This window comes from Dipteris shenzhenensis, chromosome 14 (genome assembly GCF_047967505.1).
Source record: "Dipteris shenzhenensis isolate YYH24624 ecotype China chromosome 14, Dip_SZ_1.0, whole genome shotgun sequence".
Lineage (NCBI taxonomy): Eukaryota > Viridiplantae > Streptophyta > Polypodiopsida > Gleicheniales > Dipteridaceae > Dipteris > Dipteris shenzhenensis.
In genome coordinates, this window is record NC_141609.1 from 46,034,959 (window position 1) to 46,053,859 (window position 18,901).

The 18,901-nt window shown below is 43.6% G+C and overlaps 1 protein-coding gene across 1 annotated transcript in view; it reads right to left on the bottom strand.

The window, feature by feature from the left end:
- Nucleotides 1–18,901, bottom strand: part of LOC147894715 (uncharacterized) — a 93,490-nt gene that overhangs the window by 61,640 nt on the left and 12,949 nt on the right. Inside the window, exons 3-6 of the mRNA XM_087385359.1 lie at nucleotides 18,711–18,882; nucleotides 18,312–18,570; nucleotides 12,712–12,826; nucleotides 11,426–11,491 (exon numbers count right to left, since the gene is read on the bottom strand). Of these exons, the coding sequence (XP_087241485.1) occupies nucleotides 11,426–11,491; nucleotides 12,712–12,826; nucleotides 18,312–18,570; nucleotides 18,711–18,882 (612 nt within the window). The remainder of the gene's footprint in view (nucleotides 1–11,425; nucleotides 11,492–12,711; nucleotides 12,827–18,311; nucleotides 18,571–18,710; nucleotides 18,883–18,901) is intronic.

An 18,901-nucleotide genomic window follows, 5' to 3' on the forward strand; every position in this document is an offset into this window, starting at 1 on the left:
CTTCTAAGGCGTTCTGCCTTACTACATAGTTCTCAATAAATGCACGCATCTTAGGCCAATAAAAGGTATGCTTCACAAGAGACAGAGTCCGATGTATACCCGGATGTCCAGCACTAGGAGCATCATGACACTCCCAGAGAATCTTGGATCTAAGTTCCAGAACATCAAGCACACAAATCTTTCCATTCCGGAACAGCAAGCCGTTCCTAATCATCCACTGACCTCCTGCCGCCTGTACCGTAGGTGGCACAATCCTTGAGTCCTAGTCAACCATGGAGCTCCCATCCTGGACTCTCTGCCAATAAGAACTGAAATGACTATCAGTTGCGTAAAGCCCTCTCAAGGATTGAAATAGATCTGAGGATATTTTCGTAAATGACATAGCATTTATAAACTTGACTCGACTTAAGGCATCCGCCACACTGTTCAACGAACCCTTTCGATAACGTATTTCAAAATCAAAATCTTGCATTAATTCTGCCTATCTAGTTTTCCGTCCCCTCAATTCAGACCCATCACACACATACTTAATTGACTGATGATCAGTCAATACAAGAAACTTCGAACCATACAAGTAGTGTCTCCAAATCTTAAGGGCATACACTACAGCATAGAGTTCCTTTTCTAGTGTGGGCCAACGATATTGGGTGTCGTCTAGCTTCTTACTCTTAAAAGCTACAGGTCTGCCCTCTTGGAAAAGAGCTGCCCCAATCGCAAAATCACTCGCATCGGCCTCTAAAACATAAGGCTGGGTAGGATCGGGTAATGCAAGAACGGGTGCTTCCTTGATAGAAAACTTCAAGGTTTCAAAAGCCTTGTTCAATGCATCATTCCAAGAAATCGGCTGGGTAGATCTGCGTCCACGACCTTTCAATATGTTTGTCAAGGGTGCCGTGATATGTGAATAATCACGCACAGACTTCCGTAGAAATATCGCAAATCTTAGAAAAGAACGAAGTTGTTTCACAGTCTGAGGGATAGGCCATTCTAAAACCTTCTGGATACGATCCAGATCAATGCTAATACCTTCAGAATTGTCACTTTATTGTCACTTTATTCAATCGTTTATAATCTATACACATTCTCCATGTAGAATCTTTCTTCTTTCTTAAGAGGAGAGGTGCTCCCCAAGGTGATTTACTTGGGCGAATATAGCCCATATTCAGGTAATCTTGTAGCTGTGTAGCTAGCTCATCCTCCTCAAGCTGGCTCATCCTATAAGGTGGTACACTAATAGGTTGAGCCCCAGGTACTAAGTCTATGCGATGATCTACTGCCCGTTCTAGAGGTAAACCTTCCGGCAGTTGAGCAGGGAATACATCCTTGAAACCGTCTAACAACATTCTCAATTCACGGTGTTCAAACACACTTAAATCATTCTTGTTATTTACAGAGACAACAAATGAAGAAAGCGGAATCAAAACACACTGATAGACATCATAATGAGAAGTGTTTAATATATTCCGAAGCTGCATCGCAGATACAATAGGTCCCTGAGAAGAGGGAATATTATCGCACTGAATACAAAATTGGGTGTCCTTATCCACAAAAGAAAGGGTATGTTCCATCCAATCCGAATATCGTGGGTTTTAAACCACTCTATTCCGATTAACAAGTCCACATGCTCCAAGTGCATAACATAGCACGTAAGAGCCCCCGTGTATTCTTAAATCCGGATAGGAAGTGCTTCAATCTTGCGATTCCAAAACTGCTTCCCAGCTGGAAGCTGCACCTCATAGGTGTGATCGCTAGGTATCGTGGACAGCCCCATCTTCTGCACAAATTTGTAATTAACAAAGTTGTGAGAGCTGCCCAGGTCAAAGAGAATGTGAACTCTTTGGTCCCTAACTTCTCCATAAACTCGGAAAAGATCATGGGAACCAAATAACGAAGTATTAAAAGTACAATTACAAGAAAGTGGGCAGGTAATAACATTTACAGAAATACATGTCATTGAAACTTGGTTCGCTCCCTTGGCTTTGGTACCCAGACCCGCCTGGAGCTTCGGTCCCAGCGCTTGCTTTTGATTCTTGCGCTTTGGACAATCATTCTTAGTGTGGCCCCGTCCCTCGCAGAAGAAGCGACGTCCTTCCTTCTTTAGCTTCAAGGTACGAAGGAAACGGGCACGACCATTCTTCGCCTGAGTCAAGTGTTTCTTGGAGGCGTTGTCTATAGACTTCGTCTCCCCGGTACCAGTGGTAGACTGGAAGAACTTCCGTTTGTTCTTCCCACTCGTGTCAGAACTGTGGTTCCCTTGCACTGGCCATGGTATCATCATAAATACGCGTGTAATTCATGGCCTCTTGCAACGTGGTACACTTGTTGTTCTTGATCTGCAACTTGTACGAGTCTGGCAAACCATCCACAAAGAAACCTAACAAGGTCACTGGATCTGCAAATCTCGAAACCTTTGAAGATAAACCTCAAAAGTCAAGTTCAGCTTGGACATATCGAGGGCTTTGAGCTTGACTACGATATCATAGTCGTCCTCTGTCTTCAGAAACTCCTTCCTGAAGACCCCTTCGAAATTTATCCATGTTGCAGGCTTGGGTTGGAGTTCCTTCCACCACAACAAAGCCTTTCCTGACATGAAGCCGGCTGCAAGCTGTATTTTCTTGTCATCTGGGTACGGGTGGAACTGGAAGTGTACTTGCCACTTGTGCAACCAAGTGTCAACAACCTCCTTGGTACGAGACTTCTGATCTCCGGGAAAAGGATCTCGAGTTATGTTCGGACCTAACACTGAAGCCATGGCATCCACATGCATGAGTGCCTGAACAGTGCTAGTCAAAAGTGTGAGGATAGTCTGAATCCCTTGGAGTTGCTGCGTCAACCCCGTTTGATTCGCATTAACTTGCTCAAACTTTCAATCAAGAGCACTAGTGAATTCACTGAAGGCTTTCTTCGTAATCAGATCATCATAGAGACCCTAGTCTTCCTCCGCAGGGTAGTCCAAATCCTGGTCACCCATGGCAAACTCAGGATTTACAGAATCAGCCATGTCTGAAATCTGATCTGAAAAGAGTAGCGAACTGAGAGAAGTGACTGGTGGAATCAAAGCTGGAAGGAGAGTGGAGCAGAGAAAAAAACCGTCTCAAGAGGAGGTGACGAAAGAAGAGAAGCTGGCCGAGAAGAAGGGGTACAAAGCTGACGATCAGCTCGAGTAGGTGAACCCGGAGACTCCCCTTGCTGGTTCCGCAGCAGGCTGTACTGTACGGACATCTGCTGCAGCTGTAGCCGTACCTAGGTGACGAAAATCTGGTAGAGGTGTGGAGAGGTCTTCTTGCGCACTCTAGCATAGGCTGTGGCTGAGCTTGGGATCTCGCCAAGCTATAAAGGAGACGGTGCAGCTAATCTAGGAAGATATGCTTCTAGAAAAGCCCACCCTCCCAAACTTGGAGGGTTGATGCTTTTTTTAGCATGCACACGCTCCTAACCTTGGAGGGTTGATGCTTTTCTCGCCCCACCCTCCCAACTTGGAGGGTGGTGCTTTTTCCGCAAATCAGCCTCCCCGAGCAGCCTGGCCGCACACTACTCCAGCCTATGGCGCACCCCCCCCGCCTGGCCGAATCACGCTCCAGCCCTAGGCGCACCTTCAGCCTCACCTACTTGCGTCACCTATCCTCTCCGCAGCCCTGACCAAAACACGGGATCCCCTAGGGTTCCTGTCAACCCTTTGTCTACCCAACAGCCCCTCTCACGCGTCTCCTCCAATCCTCTCCACTCTCTCCTAGCTACACCTCACACCCTCTCTTACTTGAACCCTTCAGCAATCTCGAATTCATCACTCACTCTCTTCTTCCTACCTTTTACCCTAAAGTCTGACCACTTCCCATGAAGCAAACAAGAACTTGCAGCACAAATTTCGAAATTAGGGCATACCTGGAGGAACAAATCGTCCAGAATTCTTGGAACAGAAGTTCCTACCTCAGAACCTGGGAACGAAACTTGCTCCCATCGGCTCACTGAGAACTGAACCCCTACTCACTGAGAACTGAACCCCTAGGCCCCTTATATAGACTCGGGCCCCAAGCGCCAAAAATAGTGAAGACCTCTAACTGGTTCGTACCCTTGCCACTCAACCCGAGAATCAAGCCTACCTAGCTCTAAGCCTCCCCAGGCTACCTGAGCTAGTCTTGTGTACCCAATACACGTCAGACACCAATCCGTGCACATGACACAACCCCTCCATCAACACATGTCCTTGACTCAAATTCCATTAATTTTGGCATGCATCATGTAGGCATAGCCATCAACCTTAGAAGACTTCCCATCACAAGCATTAATCCTATTTGATCCAGGGTCTACATACAATTTCATATCTAAAGATTTAGCCCTGAGATTAGGGGTAAAAACTAAAGAGCTTTGCAGAGCTCTTGATGCTGATCAAATGTTCCAAGGAAATCCAGTGCTAGTTACTCCTTTGATTGGAAAGCTTCGTGTCCATGTGCAAAGCTATGTAGATCAAGAGGACTTCTTAATTTCTCCTCTCAAGCAGCATGATGTTGTACTTGGTACACAGTGGTTCCATCAAAAGGAAGTAACGATAGAATACCCTGAGAGGGTGCTAATCCCAAATGTTTTGGGTAATACCTCAGACCCAAAGGAAATTTGCTATCATGGGGAAAGATAAGAGACTAGCAAGCATTAATCCTATTTTATCTAAGGTCTACAGACAATTTCATATCTAAAGATTTAGCCCTGAGATTAGGGATAAAAATTGAAGAGCTAGGCAGAGCTCTTGATGCTGATCAAATGTTCCAAGGAAATCCAATGCAAGTTACTCCTTTGATTGGAAAGCTTCGTGTCCATGTGCAGAGCTATGTAGATCAAGAGGACTTCTTGATTTCTCCTCTCAAGCAGCATGATGTTGTACTTGGTACACAGTGGTTCCATCGAAAGGAAGTAACGATAGAATACCCTGAGAGGGTGCTGAGTTTTATCCATAGGGGGAAAAACCAACGTTTAGTTGCCAGGAATAAAGGGGAAACTATTCCCCTTGTATCTAATGTTACATGTGGTAAAGCAATAAAGTCTGCAGTTTCTGCGTACATGGATTTTGTAAAAGAAAAAGAGAATGATATGCATGCTGAAATGAATGATGCAGAAAAAGATAAATTTCAGTTTCTTGTAAACTTTAAAGATTGCTTTTCCAATGCTTTGCCAGGGGAGTTACCCCCAGAGAGACCCAAAGATCATCAAATAGAGTTAATGCCTGGTAGTGAGCCACCAAATAGAGCACCTTATAGAGTCAGTGCGACTCAGAGAGAGGAGATTATGGCTTAGGTGCAAGACTTGCTGTCCAAAGGGTTGATTCAGTCCAGCTCGTCTCCTTTTTGTTCACCAGAACTTTTAGTACAAAAGAAAGATGGTTCTTTTCGAATGTGCATTGATTACCGTGCATTGAATAAGATGACCATCAAAAATAGATTTCCGATACCACGCATAGATGATGTGCTTGACCAGCTTAGAGGAGCAACAGTTTTCAGCAGGATAGACTTGAAGAGTGGCTATCATCAAGTCAGAATACAACCACAAGATGTACATAAGATAGCTTTTCGCACTACATTCGGGTTGTATGAATACTTAGTGATGCCTTTTGGGTTGACAAATGCTCTAGCCACATTCAATAGAATGATGGATTGCATCTTCTGAAAGTACAGGCATTTCACGAGTACTTTCTTTGATGATGTCCTAGTCTTTTCAAAGACAGAAGAAGAGCACCGGGAACATCTTGCTTTGGTATTTCAAGAACTTCGAAATCATCAGCTTTTTGCCAATAGCGAATTCTTTTTGGAAGAGATCCATTATCTGGGGCACATAATATAATCGGATACAGATGGATATCCTGCAAAGATCCGAGCCATCCAAGAATGGCCTGAGCTGAAAACTGTGCATGAAGTCCGTAGTTTTTTGGGACTTTGCTCCTATTACAGGAGATTCATTAGGCATTTTGCTAATATCACAGCTCCACTACATGACCTTACTAAGAAAAATGCAGCCTTCACATGGCGAATGTCACAGAAGAAAGCATTCAATACACTCAAGGAGAAGTTGACTGCAGAGCCTATTCTTGTAGTCTTGGATCTGTATCAATCTTTTGATGTTGATTGTGATACTTGTGGAGAGTGTGTTGGGGCTGCATTACATCAGAATGGACATGTAGTAGCATACGAGAGCTGAAGATTGCGTGATGCTGAGAGATATCTGGGAATCTATGAAAAAGAATTGTTGGCTGTAGTTCATGCTGTGAACACATGGAAGCATTATCTTTCGGGTGCAGATTTTACTATTAAAACAGATCACCAAAGTCTGAATATTTTCTAACTCATACAAAACTCTCCGAGAAGAATATGAAATGGGCAAATATGCTGTCAATGTATCATTTTCAGATTATCCATACTCTAGGAATTCGAAACAGAGTGGCGGATGCCTTGTCCCGAAGACCCCAGGTCAACAATGTGACCATTGCTTATCCTCAGGACCTGGAAGGCATGAGGGAGCAATATGCTAATGATGCAGATTTTGGTGAGATTAAACAGCAAATGGAAGAGGGGCAGTCCACCAGTCACTATTCCCTAGAAGATGCGTATTTAATGAAAGATGACTGCCTATGCATCACCCAGGAGATGAGGAAAAAGATTTTGGAGGAATGCCATACACCTCCCTATGCTGGACATAGAGGAATTACAGCAACAACTCTAGCACTAGAAAGGTATTTCTTTTGGCCAGGGATGCGGAAAGATATACATCAGTTTATTACTGAATGTCTTACGTGTCAGAAAGTGAACTATGATAGACAGAAGGCACCTGGCCTACTTATGCCTCTTCCCGTGCCTCACGCACCGTGGGAAAGTATTACAATGGACTTTATTTTTGATTTGCCAAGATCAAAGTCAGGGAATAATGGGATTTGGACTATCATTGATAGATTCAGCAAGCAAGCTCATTTCATTCTAGTTCGCAAAATCATAGAGGCAGATCATACTAGGAAAAGTACCTACCATTGGTAGAGTTTGCTTACAATAATACAGTACACAGCACTACAGGGAAAGCCCCCTTTGAGGTCATTTATCGGAAGGTGATTCTGCCACCTATCCTGAGGACCAAGGACGAAATATTTGCAGCTGATCAGTTTGTGAGAGACCTCTAGACAGCTTACGGCCAAGTCCGGACAGCAATTGAAAGGTCTCAAGAGAAGCATAAAAGAGCTGCAGATAAGCATAGGAGACAGCTACATCTCAAGGAAGGGGATTGGGTACTTTTAAAGTTCAACAAAGCTAGGCTCCGCAAGTTTAAAGGCAAACAAAAAGTGTATGCAAAGTTATCTCCCAGGTATTATGGCCCTTTCAGGGTTACAGAAAGAATAAATGAGTTTGCATACAGGTTAGCATTGCCAGAGCATTGGAGAGTTCACAATGCATTCCATGTGAGTCTTCTGAAGAAATTTCAGGGGCCAGAGCCTACAGAGGCAATATCAGAGGATCCACCAAAAGTGGATGAGCTGGAAGAGGTCCTTCAGCCAGAGCAGATCATGTACCATACTGTACGCAAAGGCCCTCAGGGCAAGGAATTTTAGAGGTACCTTGTAAAATTCAAGAATTATACGGCATTGGATGCCGAGTGGATGGATGAAGACAAGTGGATGGATGAAGACATCCCCTTGGCTTCTATTCAAGTGGATGCATTGGATGCCAACTGAATAGAAGCCGAGGGGATGTCACCACAATGTAAATATCCTAAGTCAAAGTATAGTTGACCATTTATTTGATCATAATTAAAGAGTTTTCCATTTGGGTTAATTATGGTCAAAAGAGTTTTTCCATTGGTCAAAGAATTAACTACAGTCAAAGATATTTGACTTTGGTCAAGTAAGCCTGATCTCGGTCAGGAAGACTTGGTTTATACCAAGTCTTCAGTCAAGTAAGCCTGATCTCGGTTAGGAAGACTTGGTTTATACCAAGAAGGTTAACTGCGGTTAACCAAGATGTGCCAACTTCGGTTGGAGAGTTGTGCCAACTTCGATTGGAGAGACTTGACTATAATTAAGGCGCCTCGACCCTTGGTCAAAGCGTCTTGATTATGATCAAGAGTGTTGACTTCAGTCAACCAAAGAATAAATCTATTTTTATATTTGTTATGTGTGCACATGTGTTCAGAGGGAACGCCCACCGTGACTAGAATTAGTCCACAGTGTATTATTTGCATGCAAAGTGCTAACAATTAATAGGTGCCATGGTGGTGCACTTTAATTGTTGCAGGTACTAGGGAGAGTTATTTTCCTAAGCGCAATGGAGCCTAACAAGAGTCTAGGAGGCGGTTCGCGTGACCAAGTGTTTCGAAGACTCCAGAGTTGCCCTTAGTGGCATGTAATTAGGAAAGTAATGTAGAAATTGACAAGTGGCTTGTTGCCAAGAAGGAGAGCCTGAGAGCTCATGTAATTTGAATTCACGTTTTTGATTTTGTATGAAGAGCATCACGCTAAACTCTCTCTGTACTCAAAATTTTTTCAATGAATAAAATACCTTCAGGGGGGTCTAGCCGGACAAGTTGTCATGGGCCCTAGTTGCTTGCAGAGTGAGAGAGGTGAGAGAGTAAGTGAGAGGTAGAAGAAGCGCAAGAGAAACATATTCAGCGCAGGAAATGGTTACACTTTAGATAAAGGGTGGATTCAGTTTCAAAGCTTTGGGAAGAAATAGTGAGGCACGAGGGAGATGGAAGACGATTGGAGCAGAGGATTGTGAAAAAAAGAGAAGGTGAGGGCAACACACACACACACATTTTTTGGGGTGAAATCAATTTGCCATTATATTACAAAAAGAAGTCCTAAAGAAGGGAAGAGCCAGCTAAAAACATTAAAAAATATCATTATATGACAAAAAGGCAGATCCCATGCACGTAGACAATCATAAAATTATTGCCTTCAAGATGCCCAGAAGAACTGATACTTAGCCCGAGAAAGAAAGAAAGAAAGATATATTAACGTCCACGGGAAACCTCACGGGCCTATGGGACAAAGCGCACAAAAAAGCGAACTCATACAAGCCTCAGTGGGCTGAAGCAAAGGGTATGCTAGGACCCTTGCTGAGTACTAATCTATGCTAACAGAATCATAATCATAAACATAATCATAATCATAATCATATCATACCAATCAATCTATACAAGCGCTAGGACGAAACCGAAGCCTGGTACAGTGATGGCTCTCTGGTGGGCTGCGAAAATATCTCGTATCTGCGTCTGTCGAGCTGTCTCCAGCTATGGCGGGGGGCACGGTCTCCTCGCTCTCTGGACTCTCTGGGCTATGTCTAGAGTGATCCCTCGTCTCTGTCGGTCTCCTCTGAGGTAAACTGTGAGAGGGATCACCAAAGATACGATGGTTGCGTTCTTTCCATAGGATCCATAGTACCCCATAACAAACCCAATGAAAAAGATCATATCCCTGCCTTTGAGGATGAAAACCAAACAACCAGAAGTGCTTGCCAAAGAAAGCACTTGGGAAACGAGCCTGTAGATGTTGTTGAAGTAAAAGCAAGAAATCATGAGATTCAAAGCTATGCCAGAAGATATAAGGCACAGACTCCCGTGAGGACATACATCGTCGACAAGTGGCAAGAGCAATACGATGACGAGCCAAGATCTGTCCAAAACGAAGAACCCGAAGCAAAACTTGCCATAAGGAAAACTTACACTGAAGAGGGAGCTTGGAAGCCCAAATGTACTGCAATCTTTCCCGGCAGCACTGAGAAGAGCTTGTCATAGACCAGAAACGATTAGCATGAAGAGAAATCCAAGGAGGAGACAACAAAAGCTTATACAAAGATACAAATGTGATATCAGCTACAGAAGGACACGGCTAGCATGATTATCTGATTGTAGAATCCAATCTTTGAGACCGTCAAGAATCTGAAGACGAGGAACTGGCTGAAAGTCATGGAGCATCTGTGATAATAAATACCATAGAGGCCTATAGTGCTGTCCCAAAACATACTGTTTGACAGTTGCAGAAAAAGAGATCACCATAACAGCAGCTCAAGCAGATCATCCACAAGACACACTCCCTTAGACCAAAGAAAATAAGAGTGGCGAGGTTCACACGTACACACACACACAGCATAAAGAATTAAAGCTGAACAAAGAGAGAGCTCAGAGTTGGAGTGGCTTATGTGTCATTGCCATAAAAACCCAATATGCCCTACTACATTCATTGCTAAGCCCTACAGCCTATTTTTCCCTTTACAAAAGTCATCCCTAAACAAGAAAATTGCCTCAAGTTTACAAGTAGTGGCTGTCTGAAAGACAAGCTGCTGTAATCATCCTTGACCTAATCCTTCACAATGACTTGAACTTAAGAAAGTACAACCTCCGACTTGCCACCTCCCTCGCTGTTGCCGCTCAGCCCCTTGGTATATCCCCCCTTACTGCCATCCAGCCCCCCTTCTCTCCTTACAAACTCTTCTCCCTAACCTCTATGTCTAACACCCCTAGACGGGATACAAGAAGAGGAACTTTATGTGATAGGATTTAAGCATAAAGAATGAGATGTGATATAATGGTGAATGGATTTCACCCCAAAAAGAATGAGATGGATTTGCTCATCCTTAGTTATTATAGCACCTTCAATGGAGAGGTGAGCCTTGGTCTGTCAGTCAAACATCTAAACTTAACGGCTGGGGGAATCGACGGTGTTGCAATTAGAGCCCTTCTTGTTAGACAAAAGTCACCACCAGACTTTCTTTCTCCAAGGACAACAAGTATCCCGGTGCTGCAAAAAAGGGGAAAGGAAGGCGGGAAAAAGGAGGGGAAATGAAAGGGAAAAGGCAAGGATCAAGATCTTGCTTAAAGCTTGAAAGGTCAGCCTCTTGTTCGGGCACCAAACAGTAGAGGGACTGCGAAAAGGACCAGAAAAAAAGCCACAAGGAATCCCGAAGATGAGGGCTGCAAAGGCTTCAAACATTTGTCCACAAGAGAGCTTCCTAGAGGGGGCAACCAGCCCAGCACGTCACGTACACCCGGCCACAAGAAACTGGTGTGAGCAGCAAGTATGGAGCTCCAGGGGACTTCATGACCTGCAAACCTGATGCGGGAGTTCTTGGAGAAGGCGCGCCAGCACACAAGTCTTCCACGACGCCATAACAAAGGACTAAATGAGACACGCATAACCCTTACACAACATGCATCAATTTGAACGATGGACAAAAAAACTTGAACAGAAACCAACTAGCAAATGATAACTTGATACTATGAAAACCTACTTAAGAAGGGTGATTAAGTGAAGTTTAAATTACACTTTGTAAAGACTCTTGGAATCAGCGAAAGGTAAGGTAAAAATTCCTAGTGTCACTGCACAAAGAAAAATCCCGTGACAATTAAATCACACTCTTGTGAAGACTATCAGAGAAAGGTAAAAAGGCAGAGATCTTACAGCTTCAAGCCAATGCTGAATAGCCAATTTGCAAGCATTTTCATCCTTTGATAACCCTTTGCCAACCTGAAAATATTTTGTTAGGTCTACTGCTTAAGCCTACAAGGTCTGCTTGAAAATGTATTTACAAAGATTTGGTCCAAAAAGACTGGAAGCCATAACTGCTAGGCACTCATCGAGTAGACCAAAATTTATGATTGTAATGCAAAAAAAATTGTAAAGAAATCTAAGACAAGAACCTTGCCATTCACTTTCAAATTCTACATTGTCAAACTACAAGAAACGCTTACCAAAGGAAGCTTAAAAACAAACTCTGTAATAAACATCTCACAAAAAACTGTGAAACTAGAAAATGGCATCAGCTTCAGTAGAAAGAGAATAACATTTTAAAACATGAAAGGTAGCTTAATTAACAACTTCTCGTTAGTTAGAGCTTGTTCGCATAAAATGGAAGTTGAAACACAATGCAATATGATAAGTTTGTCATATGACATGCCAACAGATGGCTTATATTGAATTAGCATAATATAGGATCTCTTGGACCAACTAAATACAGGAGTGCAGTATCCAAAGCAGATTTAGAAAAACCATTTTCTATTTCAAACATGACTTCAAGGCAGATCCATGAATCAGTTAATATTGTCACATTATAGAGAAAAAGTACAAAGAAACAATCTAGGTTGCCTCTAGAAATTTTAGCCACTATCTAAAACCTTTTCATTGTAGCCCACATGCGCTTTCTAGCTTCTCCAACAGCCTTTTTTTAAGTCTTTTGGAATCAGGCTTGTACCAATGCTACGAATGCCTCCTCCAACAACATTTAACATTATAAGTGCGTGCTCCTCAAAAGAAATAGGTCGACCTTCACTAGAAAATATGTCATGATAACCATCAAAGCAGATGCAATGCTAAAATCATGCATCACTCTAATCCTGAACTGATCCTAGCCCACTAGGCCCAAACAGCAAAAAAATCTATTGTATTAAACAAGATCAAAATCATGTTTTAGACTTGTTCCATATCAAATGAGACAAGACGCAACAAGGCCCATAGTTTATTCAAACTGAAAACCAAACATGACTATCATCTGACATGAGCAATATCGTGAAAGAAAGTGAAATATCAAGATGATCTGCACTAAGAAAACCTTCCAAGATCAAATAATCCTATTTGAAAAACTGCTGCTAAAAATAAACAGCCTATTAATCCCTATGCATGGTACACAAGATCAATCAGAATGCAGATACTTAAAGTGTACATGAGGAATTGGAAGACTAAAGAATTACTTTTGCAGCCTTTTTCTTCAATCTTGACCACTGGGCTGCAGCATTATCCTCTTTTTGATAGGCATAAAACGTTTCTGAACTTTGTCGAAGTAGTGCACCTTCCAGCACATTCCACCTAGGAAGGAATAAACCATGCAGATCAAAAGCAAAGTAAGAAAACCTGTATTTATCCATAATTGGCAAATGGTTACAGATGACTAGAGAAAGTAAAACATCGTAAATAGTATGATACTTTCCTTGGAAACCAATTTCGGAATAATCCTCTCCTTGGAAACTAATTGTATCTTCATTGCTTCTAAAGAGGACAAAAAAGGACACCTCTCACCGGAAGGACTTTTCCCACCATGGACATGCTTAAGGCTGAGCATTCAGTTAGTCTACTAGGGTAATACCTTAGTCATGCACATGCAGGTTAGACAGATCACTTTGAGATCTACATGTAATTCGAATTTTGGAATCCATGAGTTTTCTAGACTAAATTACTGCTTAAAAACTTATTTGTAATTAATTCGGTACATAGGTAGAGCAATCATGGGCAAATTTTTTAATTTAATTAAATCTAGTTTTAAACCAAAACCAGAGGTAGGATTAGCTTATTAATCCAGAAGTGACACTATCATAACAGGCAGTGACGATCACAGGTGGATGCAATCAAGTAAGATCTGATGTGTACACTTGGTACGTCAGATCTGATAATTGATTGTACATAATCACTTAGACATAGAGGTGTGGCAAAGACCTAAAAGTATTCTTGTCACATAGCAGATATGACATGGAGCTTTTGAGAAAGTTCGATATGCAAAAAAAAAACTATGGAAACCAGGTCGAAAACAGCAAGTCTGCACTTTGCAGAAGGTGGACACAAATCTCTATCATCAAGTTCATGCGATAAAATTGGCAACTAAGCTTATGCAAAAGCCAAAGGAGTATAATCCTGCGACAGTACTGTTTTGCTACATGTTGAGTGTACCAAGGAAGGTGCAGCACATTTATTCTAACCACGGTCCGCAATAAGAACTTGCATTGTCAACAATGGAATCTGAGTGCACGGCATGTACAATGCCTGTCAAGAGTTTACAGCATTACTCGTTAGAATCTCTCAGGTGGTATCCACAATTATGTCATGTGACAACAATATCATTGAGCATACCAAGGAAGGTGCAGCACATTTATTCTAACCACGGTCCGCAATAAGAACTTGCATTGTCAACAATGGAATCTGAGTGCACGGCATGTACAATGCCTGTCAAGAGTTTACAGCGTTACTTGTTAGAATCTCTCAGGTGGTATCCACAATTACGTCGCGTGACAACAATATTGTATTAGTTTCTGCAAGAATCATGCATTCTGAGCTCAACAACATATTAAAACACATCATCATTTTGTTCGAAAAGAAGACAATTGATTTGGAACTTGAGAGATGAAGAACCAAAGAGAGGCAACTCTCAATACTGAGCTAAGACTGGTTGACAGGGAGCCTTGGCCCGACTAGAGAGGCAGTGATTTCAGCAGTAAACCATCCGTCCCACATGCCACTATCCAGGCAGAGTTATGGTGCCCCCCCCCCCCCCCCCCCCGGGATTATTATTCCAAACAGTTACATAAATTCGCCACATCCAAATTTATGGGTCCACACATATACATGAGGCTGGCCCTAGAGTCTTCATGACATCTAGCAGCAGATGGGCACACCAGATCTTGGTATATCAAGGCCAACAAATGGCTCTCTACACATGGCCTACAAATGGATAGCCTACCCCAATTTCAGCACAGCCTGGATGCACCACCCCTCCACGACGCCGGAGCTGGATCGCACCATTAGCAGAGCCTGGCACAAAGATGCAACATTGAAGGGAGCACTCCTTCGTACTCATGGAGAACGGCTACATCAGAAGGTGTATTTACATGGACCACCATATGTTCATGCCATGAGATGTGTGATTAGCCAGATCAGGATCTCCTCCCATCAGCTTGAGATTGAGATACGCCTAGCAGCCCATGTCAACAGAGAGGAGCAGATATGCAGTCTATGCCATGCAGAGATTGAGTGTGAGGAGCATGACATTTGCAGATCCCAACCCACTGCCTCTTCAGAGATGGTTTTGAAACCCAATCTCGAGTCATTCCCTTCGGCTCTTCTTGAGGGAGATACGGCAACACAAAGAGTTGATCCTCCGAGCAACCACACCCCCTCATCCTCATCACAATAGCAGACCATTACTACATTCTTCTAGACCTAACGGTCTAGCACAGCAGTGCCTACTCAGCCACCCCCAAGCAAGAAGGAAATCTCGAAATCACAATCTTACCCAGGAGGGCTCGGCATTGAATGTCGGGATTGATAATAGTCAGGCTGCCCTCATGTGTAGGTAAGATGATGGTGCTCTATGGCACTCTGGCACTTGTGTCAGTTGTACCATCGCATCCTGACTAGACGTATCTCCTGAATTAGTCATGTGATGTACCATAAGCATGCCACCGATTCACAACAAGAGAGTAGTGGCAATCCGATACAACAGTATTCTCATGAAGGTCTCTAGAAGTGAAATAATCTATTGGGTAGAAATCACAGCCCTACCTACCTGGCGTCCCATCATCCTTAGCCTGAGCCACAAGTCATACGCACATGGACAGTCCCAGAACAGCTCGACCATGGATACGACCCATGCATCAACAACAGATCCAGGAGATCCTCATGACACCATGGAGGTACCTTTTCCCACAGTGGACACAAGTGACCTTCACTCAACCTTCTACAATCCAATGCTGGACATACTAGAGCGGCAGATCCCTGGTGTAACACATATTGATAGGTACTTTGTATATTACCTTTTTCATTTTGCCTTTTGAGTGTTGTTTTCCTTTTGTTCTCATGATGAGACTCAGATGAACCCCCGATTCTACCTGGTTGTATCACTTTTGGTCTCATGGGTCCTTTGGAACTTCTTAGATATTCTCTCTCTCTCTCTCTCTCTCTCTCTCTCTCTCTCACACACACACACACACACACACAAACACACACACTGGTGGGGTGGACAAAGGAGATCATATGCACCATTGGAATCAAGCAAAGTTATCCATTATCACCAACCTTGTTCGGCCTCTACATAGATGAGACCTTTATTGGGACCCTAGAAGGGGCTGGTTGCTCTCAAACCGGATCCTTGCTCCAGATTCTTTTATGTGCAGATGACATGGTCTTACTATCTTCCTTAGCAGAGGATCTCTAGTGACACTTGGATGTACTTCATACCTTCTGAGAGACACATGACTCGAAGGTCAACCTTGGTAAAACCAAGGTCATGATCTTCAATGTGTCCCGAGCAGCCATGCACAGAAAGCACTTCCCCCTGGATGGGTTGCCCGTGGAGATGGTTGCATCCTATGGATATCTAGGCGTTGTTTTTCTTCACCCAATCTTTACGATGCGACAAGCATTACAGACCCGACTAAACACGGGGTACGCCATGGTTGCCAGACTCAAGCAACAATGCTTTCATCCTCACTCCCAAGACCCTCAACCAAGACTCTTCTCTTTGACTCTTTGGTCTGACCAGCAAGTATGTATGGCAGCCCTTGTTGGGGGCCAAACCTTTCAGAGACAGACTAGGCTCGAGTTGAGAGGCATCAGGATCTCCTCCTTTTACGAATGATTCGCAATAAGCCTTTAGTCCCACATCCGATAGTCCTAGCTGAGTTCAGAGCATCCCTACTATAGCTCAGTGCAACGTTTCAGGTTATCATTATCATGTATCTCTACCGCATTAGGCAATATGGCTCCTGCACCATAGGGCGACATAGGCTTCCTTGGTTGGCCTTGTCCTCATCCAAGGTACTCGCGGCAGAGGGTGATCATAGGTGTTGGTATGCGCACACATGCAATGGTGTGAGAGCCTTGGACTCCACATAGACAAGTTATCTCCCTTACACTACAGCATCGAGGTCCCATCCATCCCGTTGACATATCGCGAGGCGAACCAAGTCATCGGAAAGGATCTCTTACAGTTACATGCATTTAGGACTTGGTTGGCATGCCAGGAGATCCCTGTAAAGCTCAGTTTTTACAAACACCACTGACTACGGATTTCAGCAGAGGGCTTCATCGATCCGCCAGGATACACACAGATCCACCTCCCCCACTCCTTCAGGATATCAATCAAACAGTTCCGCGTGTCATCACACCGACTTCGTACTGAGAGTGGAGAGGGCTGCATCTGCACCCTATGCGATCACTAGGAGATCGAGTCAGAGAAGCACATCGCTTTTAGATGCCATGTGTACTATGAGATCAGAGGTATCTATCATTGCCTCTTCAAGGATGGTTTCAGACCCTAACTACTCTCCTCTCCTTCCCAAATCAGAGATACTTGGCAGCTTTCATCCATAAGGCTGTCCAACACAGGGAGCGGTTGCTCATGACATGTAGGCGAGATCAGGGTATACATCCAGACCTCTCCCAAAGCATGATCACTGAGTTCTTCCAGCCAAGCAGCACCAACCAGCAGGATTGACAGAGACGGCGAGCACAAGGACCCAAACTACAGATATGACAGACTCGTTAGCAAACCAAGGCACAGATCATATAAGGGGACCTTCCCTCCAATCTCACCAAACCGGAGACACGGCCCATAGGAGTAACAGTGGCACTTGTTCGTCGTAAGGCCATAGCCAAGAGACCACAGCGGGCCACACATGGTGATAGCCACCAACGTTGCATCACAGGTTTTATGCCACCACAACAGCCTCATACAACGACGCCCCCTTCTCAGGGTTGACGCCCTGCCAACTCCCATCGTCTGAGCCCGCATAGAGTTTTCTCTCTTTGTATTGATGCCATTAGGATCATGATTATGGTTTCTTTCTTTTTGTACACATCATGGTGCTGATGCCCGCTTAGTGGCTCCATCCCTCAGCTCACTGTATCAGGTTGCTTTAGTCTCATAAACCCTTTGGTATTCCGAAGACTTTAATAAACTTTCTTTCTCTCCATACCACTTCACATATGATGCAGCGTTTGCTAGATGCACAGAGTTCAAACACTAGACCAGCACATTACCAGGACTAGCAATGTCTTACTTCATGCAGCTAGTGAGCCAAGGGGACCTACGATGCTGTTTTGCACAGATCACATGATGCACATCTCGCCAGAAATGTATGAATACGCCACAGACATGGTCAGGGAGCACCTCAACCTCTTAGCTGATTAGAGCTACATTCCATATTTTATAGGGAGGGTCATGCAGCAAGGATCAATTCATTGATATTCGATGCTAGGACTTGATTGTAATCGTTTTAAACTGTAAATTTTTCAACTTTTGCTGCACCATCACTTTATTTTCAAATTGTATTTTCTGGTCATCCCTATTAACGCCTCCTGCTATCTCTCAATACGAAATATTGTATACACAAAATACAAAATTGCGCTTGAACGTGCTCTTAGTCATTAATGATGCGCTAATCCAGCTATGAAGTCTATGAGGTTCTTCTGCCTCTGTGAAGGCTATATACTATTGTACCAAAACTCATATTGATGTGCGTGTGTGCACGCTAGAGAGAGAGAGGGAAGGACACAGAGAAGAGAAAGAGAAAGAGAGAGTAACCATTTGTATTTTTTGTCCATTAAAGCAGAATCTGCAAGATGACGCCTCGTTCTGTAGCTACGATAGACCTTCTGTACGGTGACAGCCGCTGCTGCTTTGGACGACAAATCAGCCTCTGTTATCCCAATGTTGCATTCTTCTTTTTCTCCATTCAATAGGGGTGCGTCCGCGTCTTCATACAGCTGTTTCTTCTCCCGATAAAGCTTCTCAAATCCCTCGGTGTTGGCGCTTTCCAGATAAGCTGGAATAAAGCTTTCCGCTGCGGAAAGATTGCGAGAGCTTGAAGGAGTATCCGAGATCATTGTAACATTGGGGAAGAGGAGGGCACTTGGAAACGCGGAACGATTCTGGTCGAAGGTTCGTCGTTCTGAAATTGTTTGACTTACGAAAGCGTCCTACCTAAGGTTAGAATGTTGTTGCTTCCGGGGCTCCTCCATGTCTCTGAGCTATAATAATTTTCCACAGGAATGAATTCTATGCTAAAATTCGAACAGGAGGTCGGCAACGCGGTGGTTGAAGAAGCAACGCGGTTCTTCGACGACGAAGCGAAAGCCTCAGATGTGATGGCAAACTAATGCTATAAAAGGACA